A 24,623-nucleotide genomic window follows, 5' to 3' on the forward strand; every position below is an offset into this window, starting at 1 on the left:
GAGTAAACTGATGGTAGACTGATGGTATTTGCAATTTCTTGATTCGAGTAATTGATATTCCATTTGCCATCCACCATATTTCATTCACATAACGTGAATACTATGCATTTCAATATATACATGTTGGAAGAAAAATAAGTAGGTAGGTGTTTTCCTCAGTGTTTAAAGCTAGTGACAGATCAATGGACCATCAAGAGTGATTACCTGCATTAGGGGTGCAAAGACTGGAAGTTATGATTTCATTAATTCTCTTGTATTTTGTAAAATTAGACATTCACTTTTGGTGTATAACTCTTTCACCGTGATTTAAAAGTAGACAATGTTTTTTATCTGTAAAAGTGAAATGCTGTCCAAGAAATTATTTAGAATATAAGTCTCATTTTTTTTCAAAATTACTTTCTATTCCCTGATGTTGAAGGGTTTCTGTTGTATATTGTGCATTCCATATGATGGTAAGATAAAATACTGCAGGGCGGTAATAGCATGTAGGAGATTCTTATTTAATATCCAAGTTAATTAATATTAATTATTTGTTTATAATCTAATGACTGTATAACACACAAAAAAAATGTGCTGAATCTTGGTGAACAAGCATGTATTTGAAATCCACTTGGGTTGTTATTCTGGTGAAAATGCACCTGGAAGCTAGTTACTTGCAAAAGAAGAAATTGCTGTCATAGCTCCAAACACCTAACTCAGGGGTCATTGGTGAATGGCCTGCAATACATAGAGCCACCTTGGTAAGAGTAAAGAAGAGATGAATTTGACAGAGGAGAAATAAAAGGGATGAAAATCTTCTCTGTGACAAAACTGTTTAATCATTTCAGAAGACAGACAGCTACATGTTAATGTTTTGCAATTAGTAATCTCTATAGGCATAGCCAGTGATATTCAGCTTTGTAGAGCTTAGGTTCAACTTCTTGAGAAATATAATTCCAGAGTATGAAGCATTAACAGGTTAAATATCATTACATTTGTTTCTAGCCATTCTTGACTATCCTCTGGGAGCACATGCTGTACAGAACCAGGCCTTTCTTAAGGTCTTGCACAAAGTATAAGTTGTATTGTTTTGTCACTCAATTGTACCTTTGTTTTCACGGTGTATTGTGAATCTCCATATTAAATCTTGGAGAGAGGTGGGTGTTAACAATTGGTTGACTTAAAACTAAACTATTTTCTACATTGTCAGTTTTTCAGTTCTCTTGCGCGAGTTAGGAGAGTAATAGTTCATTTCAGTTCTTGTAGCATTGCATGTTGTGTGCTGACGTGATTGTATTGTAAAATTACTGGCTGTTTACTTGCATCTAGAAATCTTCATGAATTTTGAAGTTTTTGTTTTTAGTTATCATACCCTAGAATTTGGAGCCACATAGAGTTCTAGATCATGTGATGGCAAAAATACCTCCAGTGGAAAAATTGCCATTTGTCAGTAGTGTGGTGAGAACTCTCAATACATTTTTTGGAAGAAGTGAACAGTGAGGATGTGCAAATGGTGTAGCAGTAAAACAAGGAGAATTTGATGTACCCTGACCCCATCATTTCTGTCCAATTACACAAGTTTTTCTTGTACCTGATGCATACATTCCAGTGAAGACTAATAGAATAACAATTAAAATTTTGTTTTAATTTTAAACTCAAAATGCATCTTGTTTGAGTTTTGGCTTTAATTTCGTTTGTCATTGGTCAAGTATTTGTATTGATGCGCTCCAGGAATCATTTAGTGTGTTTTTTTTCCAGTTTGAGCTTGGGTGTCAGTGGTCAAACTGGAAATCTCAATCTAGCTCTGTTAATTTTTAAATTCAAACTATTTTGTTTTGAAACTTAATACATTCCATAGAAAAACTACAGCACAGAAACAGGCCTTTTGGCCCTTCTCTGATGTGCCAAACCATTTTCTACGACCTGCAGACGGACCATATCCTTCCATACACCTCCCATCCATGTATCTGTCCAATTTATTCTTAAATGTTAAAAAAGAACCCACATTTACCACCTCGTCAGGCAGCTCATTCCATACTCCCACCACTCTCTGTGTGAAGAAGCCCCCGCTAATGTTCCCTTTAAACTTAAACAACAGGAATTCTGCAGATGCTGGAAATTCAAGCAACACACATCAAAGTTGCTGGTGAACGCAGCAGGCCAGGCAGCATCTATAGGAAGAGGCGCAGTCGACATTTCAGGCCGAGACCCGGTCTCGGCCTGAAACGTCGACTGCGCCTCTTCCTATAGATGCTGCCTGGCCTGCTGTGTTCACCAGCAACTTTGATGTGTGTTGCTTCCCTTTAAACTTTTCCCCCTTCACCCTTAACCCATGTCCTCTGGTTTTTTTTCTCCTGTTGCCTCAGTGGAAAAAGCCTGCCTGCATTCACTCTATCTATACCCATCATAATTTTATATACCTCTATCAAATCTCCCCTCATTCTTCTACGCTCCAGGGAATAAAGTCCTAACCTATTCAACCTCTCACCGTAACTGAGTTTCTCAAGTCCCGGCAACATCCTTGTAAACCTTCTCTGCACTCTTTCAACCTTATTAGTATCCTTCCTGTAATTTGGTGACCAAAACTGAACACAATACTCCAGATTCGGCCTCACCAATGCCTTATACAACCTCATCATAACATTCCAGCTCTTACACTCAATACTTTGATTAATAAAGGCCAATGTACCAAAAGCTCTCTTTACGACCCTATCTACCTGTGACGACACTTTTAGGGAATTTTGTATCTGTATTCCCAGATCCCTCTGTTCCACTGCACTCCTCAGTGCCTTACCATTAACCCTGTATGTTCTACCTTGGTTTGTCCTTCCAAAGTGCAATACCTCACACTTGTCTGTATTAAACTCCATCTGCCATTTTTCAGCCCATTTTTCCAGCTGGTCCAAATCCCTCTGCAAGCTTTGAAAACCTTCCTCATTGTCCACTACACCTGCAATCTTTGTATCCTCAGCAAATTTGTAATCCAGTTTACCACATTATCATCCAGATCATTGATATAGATGACAAATAACAATGGACCCAGCACTGATCCCTGTGGCACACCACTAGTTACAGGCCTCCACTCTGAGAAGCAATCCTCTACTACCACTCTTTGGCTTCTTCCATTGAGCCAATGTCTAATCCAATTTATCACCTCTCCATGTATACCTAGCGACTGAATTTTCCTAACTAACCTCCCATGCGGGACCTTGTCAAAGGCCTTACTGAAGTCCATGTAGACAACATCCACTGCCTTCCCTTCATCCACTTTCCTGGTAACCTCCTCGAAAAACTCCAATAGATTGGTCAGGCATGACCTACCACGCACAAAGCCATGTTGTCTCTCCCTAATAAGTCCCTGTCTATCCAAATGCTTGTAGATTCTGTCTCTTAGTACTCCCTTCAATAACTTACCCAATACCAACATCAAACTTACCGGCCTATAGTTTCCCAGATTGCTTTTCGATCCTTTTTTAAACAACGGAACAAAATGAGCCATTCTCCAGTCCTCCGGCACCTCTCCCGTTGGCATCGACATTTTAAATATATCTGCCAAGGCCCCTGCAATTTCAACACTAGTCTCCTTCAAGGTCTGAGGGAATACCCTATCAGGTCCTGGGAATTTATCCACTTTAATTTGCCTCAAGATAGCAAGCACCTCCTCCTTTTCAATCGGTACAGTTTCCATGATCTCACTACTTGTTTCCCTTAATTCCATAGATTTCATGCCAGTTTCCTTAGTAAACACAGACGCAAAGAACCCATTTAAGATCTCTCCCATTTCTTTTGGTTCCACACATAGCCGACCACCCAGATCTTCAAGAGGACCAATTTTATCCCTTACAATCCTTTTAGTCTTAATATACCTGTAAAAGCTCTTTGGATTATCCTTCACTTTGACTGCCAAGGCAACCTCATGTCTTCTTTTAGCCCTCCTGATTTCCTTCGTAAGTATTTTCTTGCACTTTTTATACTCCTCAAGCACCTTATTTACTCCCTGTTTCCTATACATGTCATACAACTCTCTCTCCTTCTTTATCAGAGTTGCAATATCCCTTGAGAACCAAGGTTCCTTATTCCCATTCACTTTGCCTTTAATCCTGGCAGGAACATACAAGCTCTGCACTCTCAAAATTTCTCCTTTGAAGGTTTCCCACTTACCGATCACATCCTTGCCAGAGAACAACCTGTCCCAATCCATGCTTTTGTGATCCTTTCTCACTTCTTCAAATTTGGCCTCCTTCCAGTTTAGAACCTCAACCCTGGGACCAGATCTATCTTTATCCATGATCAAGTTGAAACTAATGGTGTTATGATCACTGGAACCAAAGTGCTCCCCTACACACACTTCCGTCACTTGTCCTAATTCGTTTCCTAATCGGAGATCTAATATTGCATCCCCTCTAGTTGGTACCTCTATGTATTGATTTTAAAAAACTTTCCTGAACACATTTTACAAACTCTAACCCATCTAGATCCCTAACAGCATGGGAGTCCCAATCAATATGTGGAAAATTAAAATCCCCTACTACCACAACTTTATGTTTCCTGCAGTTGCCTGCTATCTCTCTGCAGATTTGTTCTTCCAATTCTTGCTGACTATTGGGTGGTCTATAATACAACCCCTCTAATGTGGCCTTTCCTGTTTCTCAGCTCCACCCATAAGGACTCAGTAGACAAGCCCTGTAATCTGTCCTGCCTGAGCACTGCTGTAACATTTTCCCTGACAAGCAATGCTACCCCCCCTCCACCACCTTTCACTCCTCTGCCTCTATCACATCTGAAACATCGGAACCCTGGAATATTAAGCTGCCAGTTCTGCCCCTCCTGTAGCCAAGTTTCACTAATTGCTATAACGTCATAATTCCACGTGTCAGTCCACGCCCTTAACTCATCTGCCTTCCCCGCAATACTCCTAGCATTGAAATATATACACCTCAGAAGATTTTTACCACCACTCACAACCTTTCTATTTGCGGCTTTGCTTGAACTTTTAACATCATTTATTTTCACTCCAGCCTCACTGTTAGCTCTGGCACTCTGGTTCCCATCCCCCTGCAAATCTAGTTTAAAGCCTCCCCAATAGCACTAACAAACCTTCCTGAAAGGATATCGGTCCCTTTGTAGTTCAAGTGTAACCCGTCTCTCTTGTACAGGTCCCACCTGCCCCAGAAGAGGTCCCAATGATCCTGAAATCTGTAATCCTGCCCCCTACACCAGTTCTTCGGCCACTTGTTCATCCTCCAGAGCATCCTATTCTTACCCTTACTGGCAAGTAGCACAGGTAGCAATCCTGAGATTACCACCCTCGAGGTCCTGCTTTTCAACTTCCTTTGGACAACTATAAATGTAGTGATGAAGAGTTCACTGCTTCCTTTCTTTGGAATTAGTCAACTCTTCATCACTACATTTATAGTTGTCCATAGAATGTGATATTTGGGAGTGTGTAATTACCTTTTAAGCTAACAAACTACTGTTTTTTTTATCTCACTCCATGGTTTCTCATAATATCTCTCAGCCTAGTGTTGCCCCAAGAGTATCATGTGGTTATTCACTTCTTTCCTTAGTGTATAGTTCTGTTGTTCCTAATTCTATTTTCCATATTTTCTGATCAGTTAAAAGCAGTATATAACTTTCCATCAGGTACAACAAGGATACATTCATTTTGGGTCATTTTTTTAGTTTCATATTGGAAGAGGAGATGCTCAATTTTCTTTAACTTTTCTAAAGCTTTAATAATAATGAACAAAATTCACTGTTCCTTTGAACTTCTCTGTAAACACGATAAAGCAAACTTGCCTAATGTAGTAAAATAGTTGGAAATTGTAGCCTGGTAGAAACTAAACTTTTATCAATCTCTAATGGTATACTGAATGTCCTTACTGAATTTTAGTCATCGAGTCCCAGAGTCAAGCAGTCCTTCAGTCCGCCATGCCCATGCTAACCATCAAGTGTTTATGGAGATACAGGTTGCAGATTCTAGAAATCTGGAGCAACAAAGGTGTTGGAGGAGCTCAGTGGTCAGGCAGCATCTATGTATTCTGTCCATGGATGCTGCCTGACCCATTGAAGTCCCTCCAGCAGCTTTCCGTGTTGCTCTACCTATGCTAATCCTATTTACCAGAATTTTTAGTCTTTAGCCTTCTCTGTATTGACATTCAAGTGCCAATTTGGATATTACCTGAATGTTGTGAGTGTCCCTGCATGCAACACCATTCAGAGTTCCAGAATCCAACCACCACCTGGATGAATTCTTCCTCAGATCCACCCTAAAACCTCTTCCCCCTTAGTTGATAGCTTTGTCCTTTGCTGTGTATATTTTTGCTTTAGGAAAATGTTTCCTATTTTCTTTCCCATGTACGTCTCCCCTCACCTCTTCCACCTCAAAGTACCACCTTAAAATCAAGTGCTTTCCTGGTGTGCTTTCTCGGGCTTCTAGCCGGGTACAGGTATCAATTATAATGGATGATTCAGTGGCAAACTCTGCCATCGTCATCAGGGATGATGCCAGGGCATGTCCAGTCCAATGGTATTTATACCCTCCCCCCTCCCCCCAGAGTCAGTCTCTCCTGATTTGTTAGTCAGGAGAGCGAACAACCTGATTGGATGAAGAACTCATCTGTGTCCTATTCTTCGGACTGTAAATGAACAAGATTAGTGCAGACGCATAGTGCGAATAATTAGACTACCTTCATATTCCGTCAACGATTGCACCCTCCAAATCTTCACTTTCATTGCAACATTCAAGATGATAGTTGGTGCCTTTTAATTCTTCATAGTTCGTAACTTGCTAAAGTAGTGAAATCATTTCATTTTCACTCCTAGCCTTTTCTGGCATCTCTAAGCCTGAATGCTTGAAATTGCTGCTTTTTGAAGGCAAACACACAAAACTGGCGCTGTTTAAAAACTGTTCACTCTAAGCATGGCATAGTGACTAACAGCCATGCAAGTGCATGCATCTGACACGAGTCAGAAACTGTTCAACATTTCCTGTCCCAAGTAAACAGCATCATGTTCCAAATAAACAGTGGGAATCCTGGTTATTTTTTCACATTAATTTTTGTTCTTAAGAGTTATCACAAACAAGCAATGGGCTAATTAACTGGAATCCACTATCTATTCTGAGAACCCAGAACTAAAATGAAGTAAAATTCAGCTTGTTCCGTACCATTATTCCAAGGGGCGATTTACCACTTATTGAGAGTTTAATACAGATGCTGAATTATGAGTCGGAAAATGGCATTATTACGAGAGAAAGTAAATCAATAAGCTATGTACTTGTTCAAATGTAGATGTGCAGGCTTTAGAGCAGGTGTTCTCAACTTTTTTTTTATGCCATAGACTGCTACCATTAACCGCGGGGTCTCTGGACCCCAGGTTGGGAACCCCTGCTTAAGAGGAATATTTAATCTCAAATAACTTGAATCCTTACAAAGTAGAGTTGTAGACAGTTTTGGAAGGTCGAATAATTACTGCTTAAGGTTCATAATCGGAGGAGGAAGCAGACTTAGTAAACCATATTGAATGAGTTGGTGAGGTAAATCACAAGTTGTTGCAAGATGGTGAAATAATTAACAAGCTTAGATTTAATTCATGTGAAATATTTTTAATTCAAGTTTTGCTGTGGAAGTTTGAACCTGACTCTGTAATGGGCACGGTAATTCAATCAAACAGGAAAAAGTCTGCAGGTGCTGGAAATCCAAAGCAACAGATGCAAAATGCTAGAGGAACTCTGCAGGTCAGGCAGCATCTATGGAAACAAATAAGCAGCTGACGTTTTGAGTGGAGACCCTTTCTTCAGGACAGCACATCATGCTATTGAGTCCTGAAGAAGAGTCACGGTCCTAAACGTTGACTGTTTGTTCATTTCCACAGATGCTGCCTGACCTGCTGAGTTCCTCCAACATCTTGTGTGCGTAATTCAATGTAGTGTTCTATTTATTACTAGACTAAAATAACTAATTTCAAAGGGTTATGTGAAAGGATACTTAGTTTTGGCTGGCAACCTAGGAGGCCTTTACTGTTGATAACACAAATGGTGTCCATTGTATGTTTAAGCCCTAGCTACTGAATTAAATAACTGATCGTCCATTCACATTTCACGACTGAGGTCATAGATGATTTCATTTCAAAGGTAATTCTGGCCAAGAAATGCTTCAGAACTTCCTGAGGATAAAAGCATCCATGAACCTCCCAGGTTACAAGTTATGGCAATAATCAATGATGATTAATGCTAGAGATACCTGGTAAATTTAAAATAAGAGTTTTTGCTACCAATTACGTTAGAGAGAATGAAATGCACTCAGTGGCCACTTTATTAGGTACATGAGTGGATCCATTGTGGTCTTCTGCTGCCATCCTTCACCCACTTCAAAGTTCAACGTGTTATGTGTTCAAGGATGATCTTCTAAACACCACTGTAGTAACAACGTGGTCATTGGGATTACTGTTGCCTTCCTGTCAGCTTCAACCAGTTCAGTCATTCTCCTCTGACCTCTCTCATTAATAATGTTTTTCCCCACAGAACTGCTGCTCACCGGTTATTTTTTATACCATTCTCTGTAAACTCTAGAGACTGTTGTGAGTGAAAATCCCGAGAGATACTCACATCACCCTGTTTGGCACCAGCTGTGATTCCACAGTCAAAGTCACCTAGATCACATTTCTTCCCTATTCTGAGAGTTGGTCTAGATGACAGCCAAACCTCTTGAACATGTCTACATGCATTTATGCATTAAGATGCTACCACATGATTGGCTGATTAGATATTTGCATGACTGCAAGTATACTTAATGAAGTGGCCACTGAGTGTATATTTGAAGTATGTAAGTATTGACTTGAAGAGATGCAGTATATGACTATGGAAAAAGGAAATGCTTACCTTGCTAGTCTTTTTTTGCATTCATCATCAGAATAGCTTCCCCTTTGGGAGTGGGGATAAGATTGAAAGCAAGGTTAAAAATATTAAATTATTTTTAATTTCTTGAGAAGCGATGCTAGCTGGATCCTTATTTTTAAAGTGATTTTGTTATTTATTTGTCCCCTTAAAGCACTTGGAAATCTACAGTTCCAAGCATGTTAATAAAAAAATCATTACGTCAAATGCATTTCAACAGTAATGTAATATCTTTCTACCTCTTGGAATCATCACTTTCAATGTTCTTGACAATTTTGCATTCCTCAAACACTGCTAATTGTAATTAAATTTAAATATTTTTCATAGTCTACAATAAACTGATCTATCAGGGAGTATTAAAGTGGTGCAAGGATTTTAAAATATATTTCTATGGAAAATCTTTATACATGTAAGATTACTTAACTTCTGGTACTTACGTTTTTAGTCTGTTTGTCTTTTGCAGGCTAGCAAGCCTTGCTTCGTGGTACTGCCCACAATTATAACAATTGGGTCAGTGCAATGCTGTTTATCTTTAAGATCATGTAATTTCAAATGAATTAGGTTATGGGCAGCATCATTCAAGATATTTTTATATTGACAACATTGAATCTGAATTGTTATTTTTGGTCATTGGGGTGCCAGCTATCTCAATATTGTAACCCTTGGCGAAACCTTCATCTTCAGCATGTCTTTCAACACAGAACAGCACACAGGAAAGCCTTCCAACTTCCGATGTTTGTGCTGACTAATGTGTCAGTGTAAGTTAATCCCACCTGCCTGCACATGAGTTATATCCCCCATCCCACCCTCATTCATGTGCCTGTCCAAAAGCTTGTTAAATATTGTTGTATCTGCTTCCACCACTTCCCCACCCTATTATTTCAGATTTACTGGGTTCCACCGTTGGACTGCTTGTGGAATTCAGTGGCAAAGGATAGTAGTAGTTGCAGCAAGAGATTTGTGTGGGATTTCTGTGAAATCTAGGTAACCACCAGAACTCTGAAATCCTTCTTAACCAGGGGCCATAGCCAAAAAAGATTCAGTTAATGATTTTTGTTAATAACTAAACTTTGAATTTTCCCAATTACACATGGCTGTGTGCCTGTGCATTGCAAATAAGCACCAAAGTGCTTGGGTGTTTATAAGTTTGTGATTCTAAAATTTAGAGATGCATACAATGCCTTAGTGACTCGGACACCTTTATCCATACATATGAATACTGAAGCTGTATATGCAGTAGGTAAACTGGAATAGTGTAAAAAATTCAAGATGAGAAGTTTTTCCATTTGCTTTAACCTGCTTTCTTTTCATGCACATCTACTGGCATTTCTTTGTCAAAAGATTGTGTTAAAAATGAATGCATGAAATATTGTACCTGTTAATCTGCAAAGTTTTGGTTTCATTATGTACTTTTAAAAAAAAACGTTGATTTTCAATTAACATTTGACTAAATATTTGGCAGCAGACTGAATGGAAGTTGACTCAGCAAGAAAGTATATGACCTTATCTAAATCTTGTTTCATCGGTGCTTTGGGCACTTTGGTTGAAGATGTGCAGGGACTAGCTGGAATTTAAAACTGTTTCCATGGTGTAATTCGTGCTGACCAGGGCCTTTTATGGAGGGCCCAGGTATTACCTTGTATGTTGTATTTTTCAGGTACCTCTGGTTAATGAGCTTGAAACTGCCATGCACCAGCTGCTGAAACAGCGGGCTACCCGGTTTGTCCAGAGACGGCAAGATGATATTAAAGATGAATCATCGGAATATTCAAGCCATTCAAGTCAGTCCATCTTGAAGGTTTTTATTATTCATTGAACAGCCTTGTTCACTGTAATACATTAGATTAATAAGAATGCATATTAATCCAGCAGAGTGGTTTGAAGTTACCATGGGAATCATTTGATATATTTAACTTAGTACAAAAAAGAGGAACTAAATAGCTTATTTGGAGGAAGTAATGTCTTCTGATTACATGGCCAAATTATGATAATTATCTGTGGTACTGTTACATGACAGATGGACCATTTTGCTTTGGATCAGATATGGTTTCTGCAGATAAATTTAAACTCAATAAGTATTCCTAAAATTCAGTTAGGGGTAGGGAAGAATAGTTTTAAGGGTTTATTTGTGTTTGCAACACGAGAGTTCATTCTTATTATTCCCCATTTTGTTAGGTTATGATCTGAACAGGAAGAAACTCGTGGAAGAGTTTGACAGTTTCTACTGTCTGCATGATCTGCTGATCTCCATCAGCATAGTGCCACTAAAATGCAAAAAAGCCAAAAAAGCTCTTAGGTGCTGCCTCACACTCAAGTGTGTATATATATATATATATATAAAAAATAAAGATCTACCAATGGTGGTTCAACTGGGAGTAAAATGTCTCAAGTTTTCTACATATCTCACAGCTGACCTCAATAAAATATTTCTAAGAACAACATGCATATTTCATAGCACTTACTAATTTTTGCTACTTAGATTTGTAAATTCATTAATTGGTAGATTATTACATTTTCTGCAAAATTGTATGCTGACAAGAATTCAATCATCTTTTAGCAATAACTGTATTTTTACTATGTAATTTTACTCTCTCTTGCTGGTTCCTAACTAATTTTATTGCTGGTTGCATTAATTTCTTACTCAATTTACAAATTCCTAATAGTGTGGGTCCCAGTAGGTTCAAATTTTGTGTTCAATGCAAATTAAAGATTGTTTTACTGATTATCTTTTTAAGATGACTTCTTGGTAATTGTAAACTTTATATTTTCAGGCAAAACAGCCATGACACCAAGCCTCGATGCATTTGGTCGTGACCGTGCTTTATATCAAGAAAATGCCAAACAGCGAAGGATTGCAGAGAGAGAGGCCCGTAGGTATGATTGCATGCTCTGTCAATCATTTTGCATCTTAAAATGCAGATGCTCTTTAAATGCATGTAGCTTCATTGTTCATTACTATTTCTTGCCTGAGTATTTTGTCACTTATTATGGTGATTCCACTTTTGTTGCAATTTTTATTTTAGTTTGTGTTGTGTTAAGATATTCACTGACAATAGTTGTGTAGCAGAATATGCATGCACTTGGACCCAATGAGTTAGATTTTGTCCTCATTGCAAATTAGAACACAAGTTGACAGTGTTTAGCACAGTTAATAAGCATGAGAGTGAAACAATTATATTTTATAGCTTTACAAGAAAATATTTCACTTGGAAGAAAATAGCATTATAAAATTATCAATAACTAACTGTTTATTATTTTAGAGCCCGTCGAAGATTGGCCAGAGAGCAAGCAGGCAAGATGAGTGAACACCATGAAGGGTTATCAAGTGATGATGAAGAGACGTCCACAGACATCACAAGCTTTAATATGGAAAATGGTATGCTGTTTGAAAAATAAGCTAATATATTTGTAATATTTGATAAATCAAGGAAAGCTAAACTGTGGTAAATTGCTGACAAAGTGCACCATATGGGGGAAATTCATATTTTTATTCTGGGAGTGATAAGATAGTGGGTGTTTTGTAGTATAGAGTGACCTGGAGATAGCTAGTTTCTTGAAAATGGTGACAGGTAGACTGTGCTGAAGATGGCTTTTGGCACACTTCTTTTCATAGGCTATGATATTGAGTGCAGGAGTTGTGTTGTTATTTTACACATATACAAGATATGGGTATGGCTGCATTTGGAGTGCTATGTACATTTCTGGTCACCCTGCTATAGGAAGGACATCAATAAACTGGAAAAGTGCAAAGAGGACTTGCAAGGACATTACTGAGATTAGAGGGTTTGGGTTTTGAGGAAAGCTGAATAGGCTAGGACATTTTTCCTTGGAGCCTAGCAGGGTTTATAAAGTTATGAGGGTGGTAGGCCATGAATATACAGAGTATTTTCCCCAGGTTTGGATAGGAGATATAGGTTTAAAGCGTGAAGATTTTAAAATGCACCTGCAGATCAACTTTTTCCAAATGGGGTGGTGCATATATGGAATGGGCTGCCACTGGAACTGCTAGTGGTGGTACAATTATGACACTTACAAGACATTTGGAAAAGTACATGGATAGAAAGAAAGTGGTTTGAAGGATGTGGGCCAATGCAGTCAAAATAGGACTAGCTCAATTAGACTTCTTAGTGGGCATGGATGACTTGAGCCAAAAGGCCTATTTTGCATGCCATGTACCTCTGACTCTAGGTACAAAGTATGACATTTTTAAGCCAATTCAATGGTGATTTTTGTTTCTGTTGTGGAATAGATTGACCAAAGATAGTTCAACTTGCAGTTTGTGTACAAGTCATCCAAGTAGTGCTTAATGAGGACACCAGTGATTCAGCACAGCTTCAAAATTTGCAAATGATTCCAAGCTTAGAAGCAGCAAAGGGAATAGTAATAGACCATGCTAAGGGCAGGCTTATGAAATACACAAACATGTGCCAGATAAAATTTAAGGAAAGTGTAAGGTATTACATTCTGTTGGAAATAGGAAGCAACTACAACTAAAAGACACATTTTTTAAAAGCATTACACAACAGGGAGATCCTGGGCTGCATGTACCTATATCATTGGAAGGCTTACAAATTAGGAACAGGAATAGGCCACTCAGCCCCTCAAGAATGCTCTGCCATTCAACAAGGCTGTGGCTGACCTGATCTTAACTCCCCATTTCTGTCTCTAGGTTGTCATCTTGGTTATTAAGTCTTTACCTTAAAATATTACAGGAATTCTTTCCTCTGCCCTTTGAGGAAACAAATCTTTGAAAGTTAACTCAATTCTGTGAGGGGGATAAATACTTTTCCTCTGTTTTAAATGGGTGATTCGTTGTTTTTAAACACTCATCGAATCCTTGTTAAGACCTCTTGGGGTTTTTGTATGTTTTTGTCAAATCATGTCATTCTTTTCAAATTCTGGCATGCTACAAGCTTTTCTTGCCCTTTACCTGATAAGACATGTCAAGAAGCATATAATGGATCCTTGGCTCTGTCAACAGAAGCATAGAATTCAAAAGCAAATTCACTAATTTTTATTCTATAAAACATTAGAGTATTGGGTCCAATGCTGAGAATCCTATATTAAGGCCTTCACACTTCAGAGTGCAGAAAAGAATTACCAAAATAATTCCATGGAAGTGATGTGGATAAACTGTAGAATCAGGTTTTGAAACAGAAGTTTGAAAGGTTATCTGCTAGAGGTATGTAAAATCTGAAGGAATAAAGACAGGGTAACTAGTAAAACTATTCCTGTTTGTAGAGGGTCAGGAACGAGAAGACCGAGTTGTCAACAAGTCTCCAAAAGTCTGTGTACTGTCTGAAGGTTGATTTATACTTGTGCGTTAAATGTATGCCACAGGTATGACGTAGCCGCGCACCCTAGGCTGAACCCTACACCGTAGCCTAATGCACACCTCTCCCAAAATGTAACTACGCGTCGCAGACCGCAACAACTGTGGTCGGCTTGGTAGCGTCGCATTTCATCCTACGATGCAATAGCTTGCCATTGGGTGACTGAAGGGCAGGGAAGGAACTCTGGCTGCAATGCTTTCCATAAAGCTTTACAGACCTCCGAAATTATGGAGGACCCTGTGCTTGACGCCAGTTTGTAGCTAGCTGCTACAGCCTGTTGACTTCCACCTGAAGCTAAACCTCAAATGGTGATTGCCAGTCTCCGAGTATACTGTACATACACTGATGCGAAATAAATGGTTGGAGACGATGAACCAAATCATCAAATCTACCTGCCGACATCCGAAAATATTTGAAATGCATTTCCTAGTCTCTCAGTGGCTGGACAAGCGCAGAAAATTCACCCTCCTTCAGTTTCAGTCGCCATTGTTTGAAGTTTGAGTTTCTTCGTGTTGAGTTTCAACACGAAGAAACTCAACACAGTGGCATGGAAACCCCACCACCAACTAGCGTTTTGGCGGTGAATTGCAGAGCAACGCAGACACACCAACGCACAAGTATAAATGCTCACAACGGCATAGCCCACTTACGTATGCTGCGGCGTAAGTTAGTACGCACAAGTATAAATCAGCCTTAATACTGTTAAATGATTTTAAAGTATTGACACCAAATTATGTGTTACTGTGAATGTAATGCAGAAAAAAATGTTAAATGAAAACACAAAATTCTAATATCTTTTGTAGATCGCATTGTTAGTGAATCCAGGAAAGTGTTTGAAGATGTTTTGGACGATTTCTGTACACTTGATTCGATCAAAAACCGATTTGAAGTCTGGCGGCAATTGTATTACACACATTACAAAGATGCATATATTGGCCTCTGCCTTCCAAAACTCCTCAATCCACTTATTCGATTACAACTCATTAAATGGAATCCTTTTGAGGTGAGTCCTGATGCTGAGTTTCACCCCAAATTGTTGACAGTTCCTTACCTCCAAATAAATGCTGTGTGGCCTACTTTATTGCTCCTTTTGTAGGTGAGAGCTGATATTAGTTTATAAATGTACCTGTGATTAAGGTGATTGATGCTTTTTAAAGAATTATAGAGTATTAAATGCTGGCTTTGTGAACTCAATTTTCCCCATCAGCTAATGCTCCTATCTTGGCATTCCCATCAGTGGGATAAAGAGTTACTTAGTGATCAAATTTGTTGTACTTCAGTAGTCTCAAGAGGTTGACTAGCAAACAGAACAGCTGATCTATGTTGTCCTGTAAAATAAACTGTGTCTGACTGGAATGGAATAAAAATACTGTGGATAAGTAATATATTTTCTTATCAATACAAGTAAATCCTCTGTTGATTAGAGGAAGAAGACAGATGAAGAGTGAAAAATTCCAGTGATGTAAACTAATAGAATAAATCTGGAATTAAACCTTTTTTTTTATTAAGGTTGTGATGCCACCCCTTCCTATTTGTCTCCCCCTTCCTCAAATTTCACCCTCTACTGCCCTAGTATTTGCCCTCCTATCTTTTTTTCTCTTCCATCTCTCCTGTCTGTCTTCTCCTTATCAGACTTGCTTTCCCATCCCTAGTCTAATCCTAAACCCTTTTTGTGTATCTTCCCCTCCTCCATATCTCTCGCCCCCCCCCCAACATAATTTAATTTTTCCCCTTCATGCTCAGGCTACCTTGTTCCTCCCCATCCTCTGTTTTACTGTCACTCTATATTCCTTTTTGAATTTGAAAGCATGAGTGAAACTGCTCACGATTTTTCCAACCCCGTATGATTGGTCTCAAAATGTTTTGTTTCAACTGTCTAGTCAAAGCTTGATAAAGTAAGTTTGTACATGTAATTCTAAAACCAAAATCTTAAAAGTGTAGTGAAAATTACAATACTTTGACTGTGAAATGAAAAATTTTAAATGCCTTAGGAGATTCTGGAAGAGGTGAGTGCAGAGGTTTTAAGTTCTTTTTTTGGGGTGTTGCAAAAATGCTATGAGGTGCTCTAAAGTGGATGGAAAAGTTATTGTGTTGCTATTTTGAAATAGAATGTCCTACCAATGTTTATGCCTTAATTTGCTTAGCTAATACAAGTAATTTTTTAATTATCATTATTGCCTGAGAGCTTGTAGTGACAACACTTCAGAAATGCATTGGCTATAAAGCACTTTGGGATTCTGTCATTTTGCAGAAGGTACTATTTGAACACAAGTCTCTTTACTTAAAATGTAAAGTAACAATCACATTGTGAAAGCACTATTTTACAGATTGTTTGTGTGTTGTTTGTAAGAGCTAAGTATGCATTACACGTCTTTCTAACAGCCAAATTGTCGTGACTTTGAAAGTATGCTCTGGTTTGAATCTTTACTGTTTTATGGATGTGAAGAAGGACAAAATCCACAGATGGATGATGTGGACACATACTTATTACCTGCAATTGTTGAAAAAGTGGTCTTGCCAAAACTGACAGGTAACTATTTTTTAATAGACTCATGACATTAATTAATATTCTCTTATTTGCCAAAATTTCTGTTGTGGCATATATATCAAATCATTCCAACATACAGTTAGATATTTTACCATTTCGTTATAACTTGCTACAAGTAGTTTAACTATTTCGTAATTGGTGATCTATTTTTCTGGTTTTGTTTCTTGCGCATACATAGAAATATTCCAAACAGAATATTTGGTGTATATGAAATATACACTAATGAGCTGCCTTTGCTTGTATAAAATTCTTGCTTCCTCGTAATGCTGGGTATTTAAATTGTAATGCAGGGTTTCAAATCAAAACATCAATAGTTGCTTTCCTTGCACAGAATCTACTCAACCTGTTGAGTTCCTCTAGTAGATTGTTGATTCATGATTGCTACGTTTGTGCAAAATTTACTATAAAAATAACTGAGACAAAGGGTAATAATGCAGGAAGAATGTGTCTCTCTTATTTGTTCTCATCAGAAAGTGTTGACAGAATTTGTTAGCTAGTTCACAGGAGCTCAATATGACATCAAGCCTAAGAAAATGAATGAGAAAATCTGAGGCATTGCTAAATATTTTTCAATTCTTGCTGTAGGACTAGCAGAAAAAGTTTGGGATCCTCTGTCCACATCTCAAACATCCCGGCTAGTCAAATTATTACTGAAGTTAATTGAAGGATATCCTTCTGTTGTAAATGGAGAAAATAAATATGCACAGGTATGCTGTCTTACATTTTGTTTTCATTCTGGTTGTGTCCAACCTTTTTCTGTTATTTACAGTCCATTTGAATGTAAATTAAGATAATTTAATCATTGAGTTTTCAAGGTCATGATTATTTTGGGTAAATAAAAATAAACTTTTTCTGTTGACAGGGATTCAGTAACTCAAAGCTGGCCAGAGAATCAGATTCAACAATATTTTTATTTGAAGGAACTGTTTAAGAAGTAGTCTTCCATAGTGAATGGGATAGGTACATTAGGGTATAAAATTTACAAACTGTGAGGCAAGAGTAAGTGAATAGGATTAGTTGGATAGTTCTACCAAAGAGCCATCATGGATACCCTAGGCTAAATAGCTTTATTCTCTGCTGTTTCGTTCTGTGATTCTCTTTAAATTTTAAGTATCAGCTAGAATAAAAGCTATTATTTTTGAAGGGGTTTTAGAAATCATCTTTACGAACCACGCTGGTTAACTAGCTATCCTCTCTGTGTCCAGTGTTTCCAGAGGAGTGAATCCTTTCTGATAGTTCTCTGCTATTCTCAATTAGCAGCTTTTGAAAGAAACTGAACATTAAGCTGTGAACATTTGAGATTGATTTTTGGGCGGGCAAGGCAGTTTACTTTGTATGGAGAGGAATTGTTTGCATTTGGCAACACTAACATTGGAAATGTACTCATATGCCAGTTTTCATGTGTAGCCTTCTCACTGGGACTCGTATGCAAACTTGGCTTGTTAGCTAACTCTGCTAACAGCCACATGAGTCAGCAGTGAGAAGGCCACCTTTCACTAACAACATATGGATAGGGTTGATATGATTTGTGGTTGAACCAAACAGGACTGTAGCAAATGCTGTGTAAATGCTGCTTGCCCACAACTATCGGTCACCAAGAAATGACAGATCATACACCTGCATAAAATTATAAAGAAAATATACTTGACAATTTTTAACTTCAGCAGTTAACAAGAAAAGATAAAGAGATAAAATGGTGCATTACAGTTAAAGCAGTCCAATGTGCACATAAATGTTGGAGCTCATTTCGGAAGTAGTTGAGTGTATTGCTGAGTTACAACATGTACCCAGACAATCCTGATTGGCTGACACAACATTACTGAGTTGGACAACATGACTTCTTATCTGCAGCTGACGCCAAAACGCTCTTACTAGCAGGACACACTGCTTTTGCAGAATACAGCTAAAATAAAAAAAATACCTCCATGTAGCCGCAGATGTTTTAACCAGGGCATTACACATGAATTGAGAAAAGAATATCAGAAAATTTCATCCTTGAATAGTTTTGCGGGATCTTCTAAGTGAACCTTACAGGGGAGATACTATTTTTATGGTCATTCAGTTACTAAAGTTGCCTGCTTTTTTGCTATATATAAAATGTTGGTCTGTTGTGATTTCCCTTTTTAAATTAATTTTTAAAAATTCTCCCTCAGAATTTATTAAAGGTCATCATCTTGAGAATTCGAAAGTCAGTGGATGAAGATGTGTATGTACCACTTTATCCAAAAAGGTATGTGTTTCCTTATTTTATGTATTTCAAAGTTTAATGTTGATTTATTGTCAAAGTACATATATGTCACCATATACGACACTGAGGTTCATTTTCTTGCAGGCATACCCAGTAAATCCAAGAACCATAATAAAATCAATGAAAAGCCACACCCAACAGGGTGGACAAACAACCAATGTACAGAAGATAACAAAGTGTGCAAATAGATTTTTTTTAAAGTATTAATAAATAAGCAATAAATATCTAGAACATGAGATGAAGAGTCCTTGAAAGTGAGTCCATAGATTGTGGGACTAGTTCAGAGTTGTGGGTGAGTGAAGTTATCCCCAGTAGTTCAAGAGCCTGCTGGTTCAGGGCTAATAACTGTTCCTGAACCTGGTGGTGTGAGTCCTGAAGCTCCTGTACTACCTTCCTGATAACGTGAGAAGAGGACATGACCTGGGTGGTCGGGGTCCCTGATAACAGTGTTCTCTGTAGATGTGCTCAGTGGTTGGGGAGGCCTTTACCCATGATGGACTGGGCCATATCACTACTTTTTGTGAGATTTTCTGTTCAAGAGCATTGTTTTGCATACCAGGCTGTGATCCAACCAGTCAATATACTCTCCACCAGACATCTATAGAAGTTTGTCAGAGTTTTAGATAGGAAGTGGAGGTGCTGCTGTGCTTTCTTCATAATTGGACTTGGGTGTTGGGCCCAGAACAGATCCTCTGAAATGATAACACCGAGGAATTTAAAATTGCTGACCTCTCCACCTCTGATCCCCTGATGAGGACTGGCTCTTGGACTTCTTGTTTCCTCCTTCTCAAGTTAATAATCCTCTCTTTGGTCTTGCTGACATTGCATGAGAAGTTGTTGATGTGACACCTCTCAGCCTGATTTTCAATCTTCCTCCTAGAGGCTGATTCATCAACTTCCTTGGGTAGTTATTAAAGATGTTATTTGTACAAACATGATATAGTATTTCTTTTCAATGTTTTATTTCTATGAAGTTATCTGTGCAACAGAGTTTTATAACATTCTTTCTTGAAAGGCAAATTAGATTTTATGGGTGCGATATTTCCCAAATCTTAATTTATTTGATGAGCGCCAACACTGACAGGTCAGGGCCTTGCCTTGCTACTGGTACCACGTAGCCCAGTACTACCTGTCTCGAGTCGGGTTGTTGACGACTCAACCAACACACCCCCTGGTGCACTTCGGTTAACCAGGGAGGAGGGTGTGTACGCACCCAGCAGGACTAAAAACAAAACTTGTCAAAGGGCAGATGAACTCTTGGTGAGTCAACAGCCACCTACTGTCTGTGTGAGGAGAGGCGCACCACACAGTCTTTCGTTTCGTGCCTTGTAAGGCATTAAAAAAATTGCCCGACGCCAGCCCCCTAGGCCCGAGTCGACGTAGTAGTAACATTGTTCTGTGCTGATTATTACAGCAACCTTATTTGTATATTTAATAGCCTGAAATGTGCACTGTACTTCTAGTTTACACATAATGGAATTTCTAATGGATCACAGGTTTTATTATTAATTTTTAGCTTTTGGTGTATAATTTTCCTGAAATCAGTACTAAGTTTAAAATAAATGAACAATATAACCAACAAGATGCAAAAGTGCAGAATGCTGAATTTCCAGAATGCCACTGCTACCATAGATTTATTCCAGAAATTAGATAGTTAATATAGTTGATAGTAATGAGGAAATTCTTGTGATATAACTTAGTTAAGTGATACAAAGTTAGCTGGCAAGCTGCCCATGAAAATTCCAAGCCATTGAATAATCTGACTAATGTTTGTCTTGAAGCTCCATTTTAGTATTGTTAATCAGCTACTGATGAACATAAGACATAGGAGCAGAATTAGGCCATTCAGCCCATTGAATCTGATTGTCCAGCTCTTGGCTCCATCCCTCCCCCTCCTGTCTTCTCCTATCATTTTGGATCTCCCCCTCCCCCTCCCACTTTCAAATCTCTTACTAACTCTTCCTTCAGTTAGTCCTGACGAAGGGTCTCGGCCTGAAACGTCAACTGTACCTCTTCCTAGTGATGCTGCGTCCACCAGCAACTTTGTGTGTTGTTTGAATTTCCAGCACCTGCAGTATTCCTATTGTTAGCCATCCATCATGGCTGATTCCGTATCCCATCAAACCCATCCCATACATCTGCCTTCTCAACATAACCTTTGATGCCCTGACCAATCAGGAAACTATCAACTTCCACCTTAAATATACCCAGGGGTTTTGCCTCCACGGCAGTCTGTAGCAGAGCATTCAACAGATTCACTACTCACCGCTCCATTTTGAGACTGTGCCCTCTACTTCTGGGAACCCCCACCATAGGAAACATCCTTTCCACATTCACCCTATCTAGTCCTTTCAGCATTCAGTAGGTTTCAATGAGATCCCCCCACATCGTTCTAAATTCCGGTGAGTACAGGCCCAAAGCTGCCAAACGTGCCTCATATGTTAACCCCTTCATTCCCAGAATCATCCTTGTAACTGATGGCAAAATGTTCCAGTTGTATACTTTTAAAATACAAGTGCCTTTCTGATATTTGATGAGCCTAGGCTGTAGGGTACATCAATGAATAAACTATGCCATCTTAACTTATTCTAATGATAATTGTAATGGAGCAATGTTAACATGGTAGAAGTGACTTGAGAGCTTGTAAATGTGTGCGTCTTGCTGCCATTTGATGTGTAAAAGAAAACTTTGTGTTTCTTTCATGGTGTTTAGTCCTTTCTCCTGGGGTGGAGAGAACTTTAATTTTTAACACATCAGAGCTTTTTGTGTTATTTGCATAAGCTAAACATTTTGTGCGCTATGAATATCTAAAATTAGTAGCCTTTTGAATTTTCCCCACAGACTTCCCAAAAATCAATTTATTAACAATGAAACTGATTTTGTGAGAATTTCCTGTGTTCATTTTTATCTGAAAATATTAGTATTTTGTAAGACAGCCATTTGAGTAGTTTTTTTGTTGTTTGAACTCCTTCACTAAACCTTCTATTACAAGTTGGCTCTTAACTATAGGGGTACTTATTCAAACCAAAAGATTTTGATCAATACTTGCTTTGTAGCTTAAATAGTTCTGCCACTTACAAAATGTTACATCCTTTTTAAGCAATTGAAGATTGCTCTTTCATTTCTCCAAAGTTCCCCCGGGATCAATAAAGTATGACTGTGACTATGAAATGACCTCAGGCAGTCATGAAAATTGGAGGAGGAAGCTCCTAAAACATTCCTGTCCTCAATAGTGGTTGTTTCAAGCATGTGAGTGCAAAAGATAAAACTTGAAGCATTTTTGGCAGGCAATGCTGTCGTCAACCAATTTGATCTTCTGCATGTGAGATCAAGAAACAGCTGGAAGTACAATGTTGGATGCAGCAGTGGACAGCATTCCAGATGTAGCACTGAAAGCCTGCACTCCAAAACTGGTTATGCATCTATCCAAGCTATTCTAGTTAAAACACTGGCATCTAACTGAAAAGATGAAGGGTTAGCCAGATTTTATCAATAAAAGACAAATACAGTGCAGCTAATTGCTATCCAATCAGTCTGTACTGAATCATCAGCTAAGTGTCGTCATTGGTGCTCTGAAGCAGCACTTACCAACGTAAAGCAATAACCTTACTAGTGCCCAATTTGTAGTTTCATCAGGACCACGTTGGTCCAGACCACAACACTGCTGTGATCCAAATATGGATAAGTGAGCTGAGGTGAGCTTGACTGTGTTTGACATCAAGGCAACACCTGAATGAATATGGTCAATGTGTATCAAAAGAAAAATACTCTTGATTAGAATCGCATGTTGCACTAAGGAGAATGGCTGTGGTTGTAGGAAGTCAGCCTCAGGGCGTCATTACAAGAATTTCTCAGGGCATCGTCATCACTGGGATGCATCTGATGCACTAGTGCTTGCACAATGTTCAAACCATTCGCAAATCCTCAGCAAATGTAGATGTATGTGTCCATCTGCAGCAAGGCATGCTAAGTGATAAGTAATATTTGTAGAAAAATAGTGTCGAGACAATGACCATGTGTAACAGAGAGAATCTAACCAATTGGCTTTGACGTTCAAAGGTATTACTGTCACTAAGTCCCCCACCATCAACATCCTGAGGATCAATTGAATCAGTCACATAAATATCGTTACTACAATTTCCTGGGCTCGCATCCCAAACCTTTTCTACTATCTACAAGGCATGTCACGAGGGTAATGGAATATTCTGCACTTTCTGGGATGATTGCAATTCTTAGAGCAGTAACAAAGTTTGATTCCCTCCAGAGCAAAGCAGCTTGTTTAATTCATGCCCCATTTACCAACTAAACATTAATTTTCCCTACCACTGGTGCAGCAGCTGCTACGTGTATCATCTAGATAATGCACTGTAGTTATTTGTATTGTTTAGTCCAACAGCACCTCACCTAACCTGTAGCATTATCCCTCAAGGAAGATAAATGCTTCAGACACCTACGAATACCACCACCCTGAACTGAAATATGCAACCATTTGTTCATCGTCAGTGGGTGTAAATCCTGAAAGTCTCCATCCAGTGGCAGCATGGGTCGCTTTCAACAGAAAGATTTCAGCAGTTCAAAAGGGTGGCCCACCACAAACTCATTCAGGGGCAATAAATACAAGCCTTGCTGGGAATATTCAGATCTTGAAAAATGAATGAATAAGAGGAAACCTGCCCAAATTTAACATCGTCTTGCTATACTGTGTTCAGGTTGTTTATTCTATGAAGTGACACCAGAACAGATGAAGAATTGGACTCTGAATGGGAGAATTAATTTCTGGTATCAATTCTGGTTTGACTGTACCAACAGCAAAATGTGATACTGGTAAAGAACTAGATCAGGAGTACCTTCATGGGTGATGCCTTCAAGATTGATACCATGGTCAGGTGTTAACATCTGCCCATTGTGTGATATGTTGATTACCAGCCTTGACCTGGGCTTTGGAGTGCCATTATGGGGTATTAACTTTAGTTTTACTGTGTCAGTGCCTGGACGAAACGTCCTGCAAAAGTTGGGTCAAGTTGGGTGAAGAAAATGCATTGTCATCTTAAGATGCAAATTAGCTTTTAATTTTATACCTCAGCCGATAATGAGGTTGGATCCATCGGAAGTTTTTGTCCTGACATTTTGTCTACCACATCTGCTTTCCTTTCAACTGCTTTCATGAAGTGAAAGAAGTGACCATCTCTGAGAGCTATCCACATTTAATCATGAGGTCCATACACAGTCATAGAGTTACAGACACATAGTATTGTGACTGCACTGACTTCAACCACCTATTTACTCTAATCCTGCACAAATCCCATGTTTTAAAATCTATTTCGAATTAAATATTGTATGCCTTATCCTTAATTTTTTAGATGTCATCAATGAAATTATTTATCTTCTTTTTAGTATGCTGGAAAACAAGAATTCAGGGCCTTACCTGTTTTTTCAACGACAATTTTGGTCAGCACTTAAGGTGAGAGTTTGAAAGTAACATTTTTCATATTGACATGAGATTCTGCAAATACTGGAAATCTTGAGCAGCACATGCAAAATGCTGAAGGAACTCAGCATGTCAGGTAGCAGCAACGGAGGGCAAAACAGTCAACTTCTTGAGTTGGTTTCCACAATGGA

The 24,623-nt window shown here is 38.6% G+C and overlaps 1 protein-coding gene across 1 annotated transcript in view; it reads left to right on the forward strand.

The window, feature by feature from the left end:
• paxbp1 (PAX3 and PAX7 binding protein 1) overlaps window positions 1–24,623 on the forward strand; it is a 62,512-nt gene that overhangs the window by 27,690 nt on the left and 10,199 nt on the right. Inside the window, exons 8-15 of the mRNA XM_063050468.1 lie at window positions 10,533–10,656; window positions 11,647–11,749; window positions 12,136–12,251; window positions 15,012–15,211; window positions 16,591–16,738; window positions 17,342–17,463; window positions 18,910–18,986; window positions 24,399–24,465. Coding sequence (XP_062906538.1) covers window positions 10,533–10,656; window positions 11,647–11,749; window positions 12,136–12,251; window positions 15,012–15,211; window positions 16,591–16,738; window positions 17,342–17,463; window positions 18,910–18,986; window positions 24,399–24,465 — 957 coding nt within the window. The remainder of the gene's footprint in view (window positions 1–10,532; window positions 10,657–11,646; window positions 11,750–12,135; window positions 12,252–15,011; window positions 15,212–16,590; window positions 16,739–17,341; window positions 17,464–18,909; window positions 18,987–24,398; window positions 24,466–24,623) is intronic.

Source organism: Mobula hypostoma, chromosome 6, assembly GCF_963921235.1.
Source record: "Mobula hypostoma chromosome 6, sMobHyp1.1, whole genome shotgun sequence".
Taxonomy (NCBI): Eukaryota; Metazoa; Chordata; class Chondrichthyes; order Myliobatiformes; family Myliobatidae; genus Mobula; species Mobula hypostoma.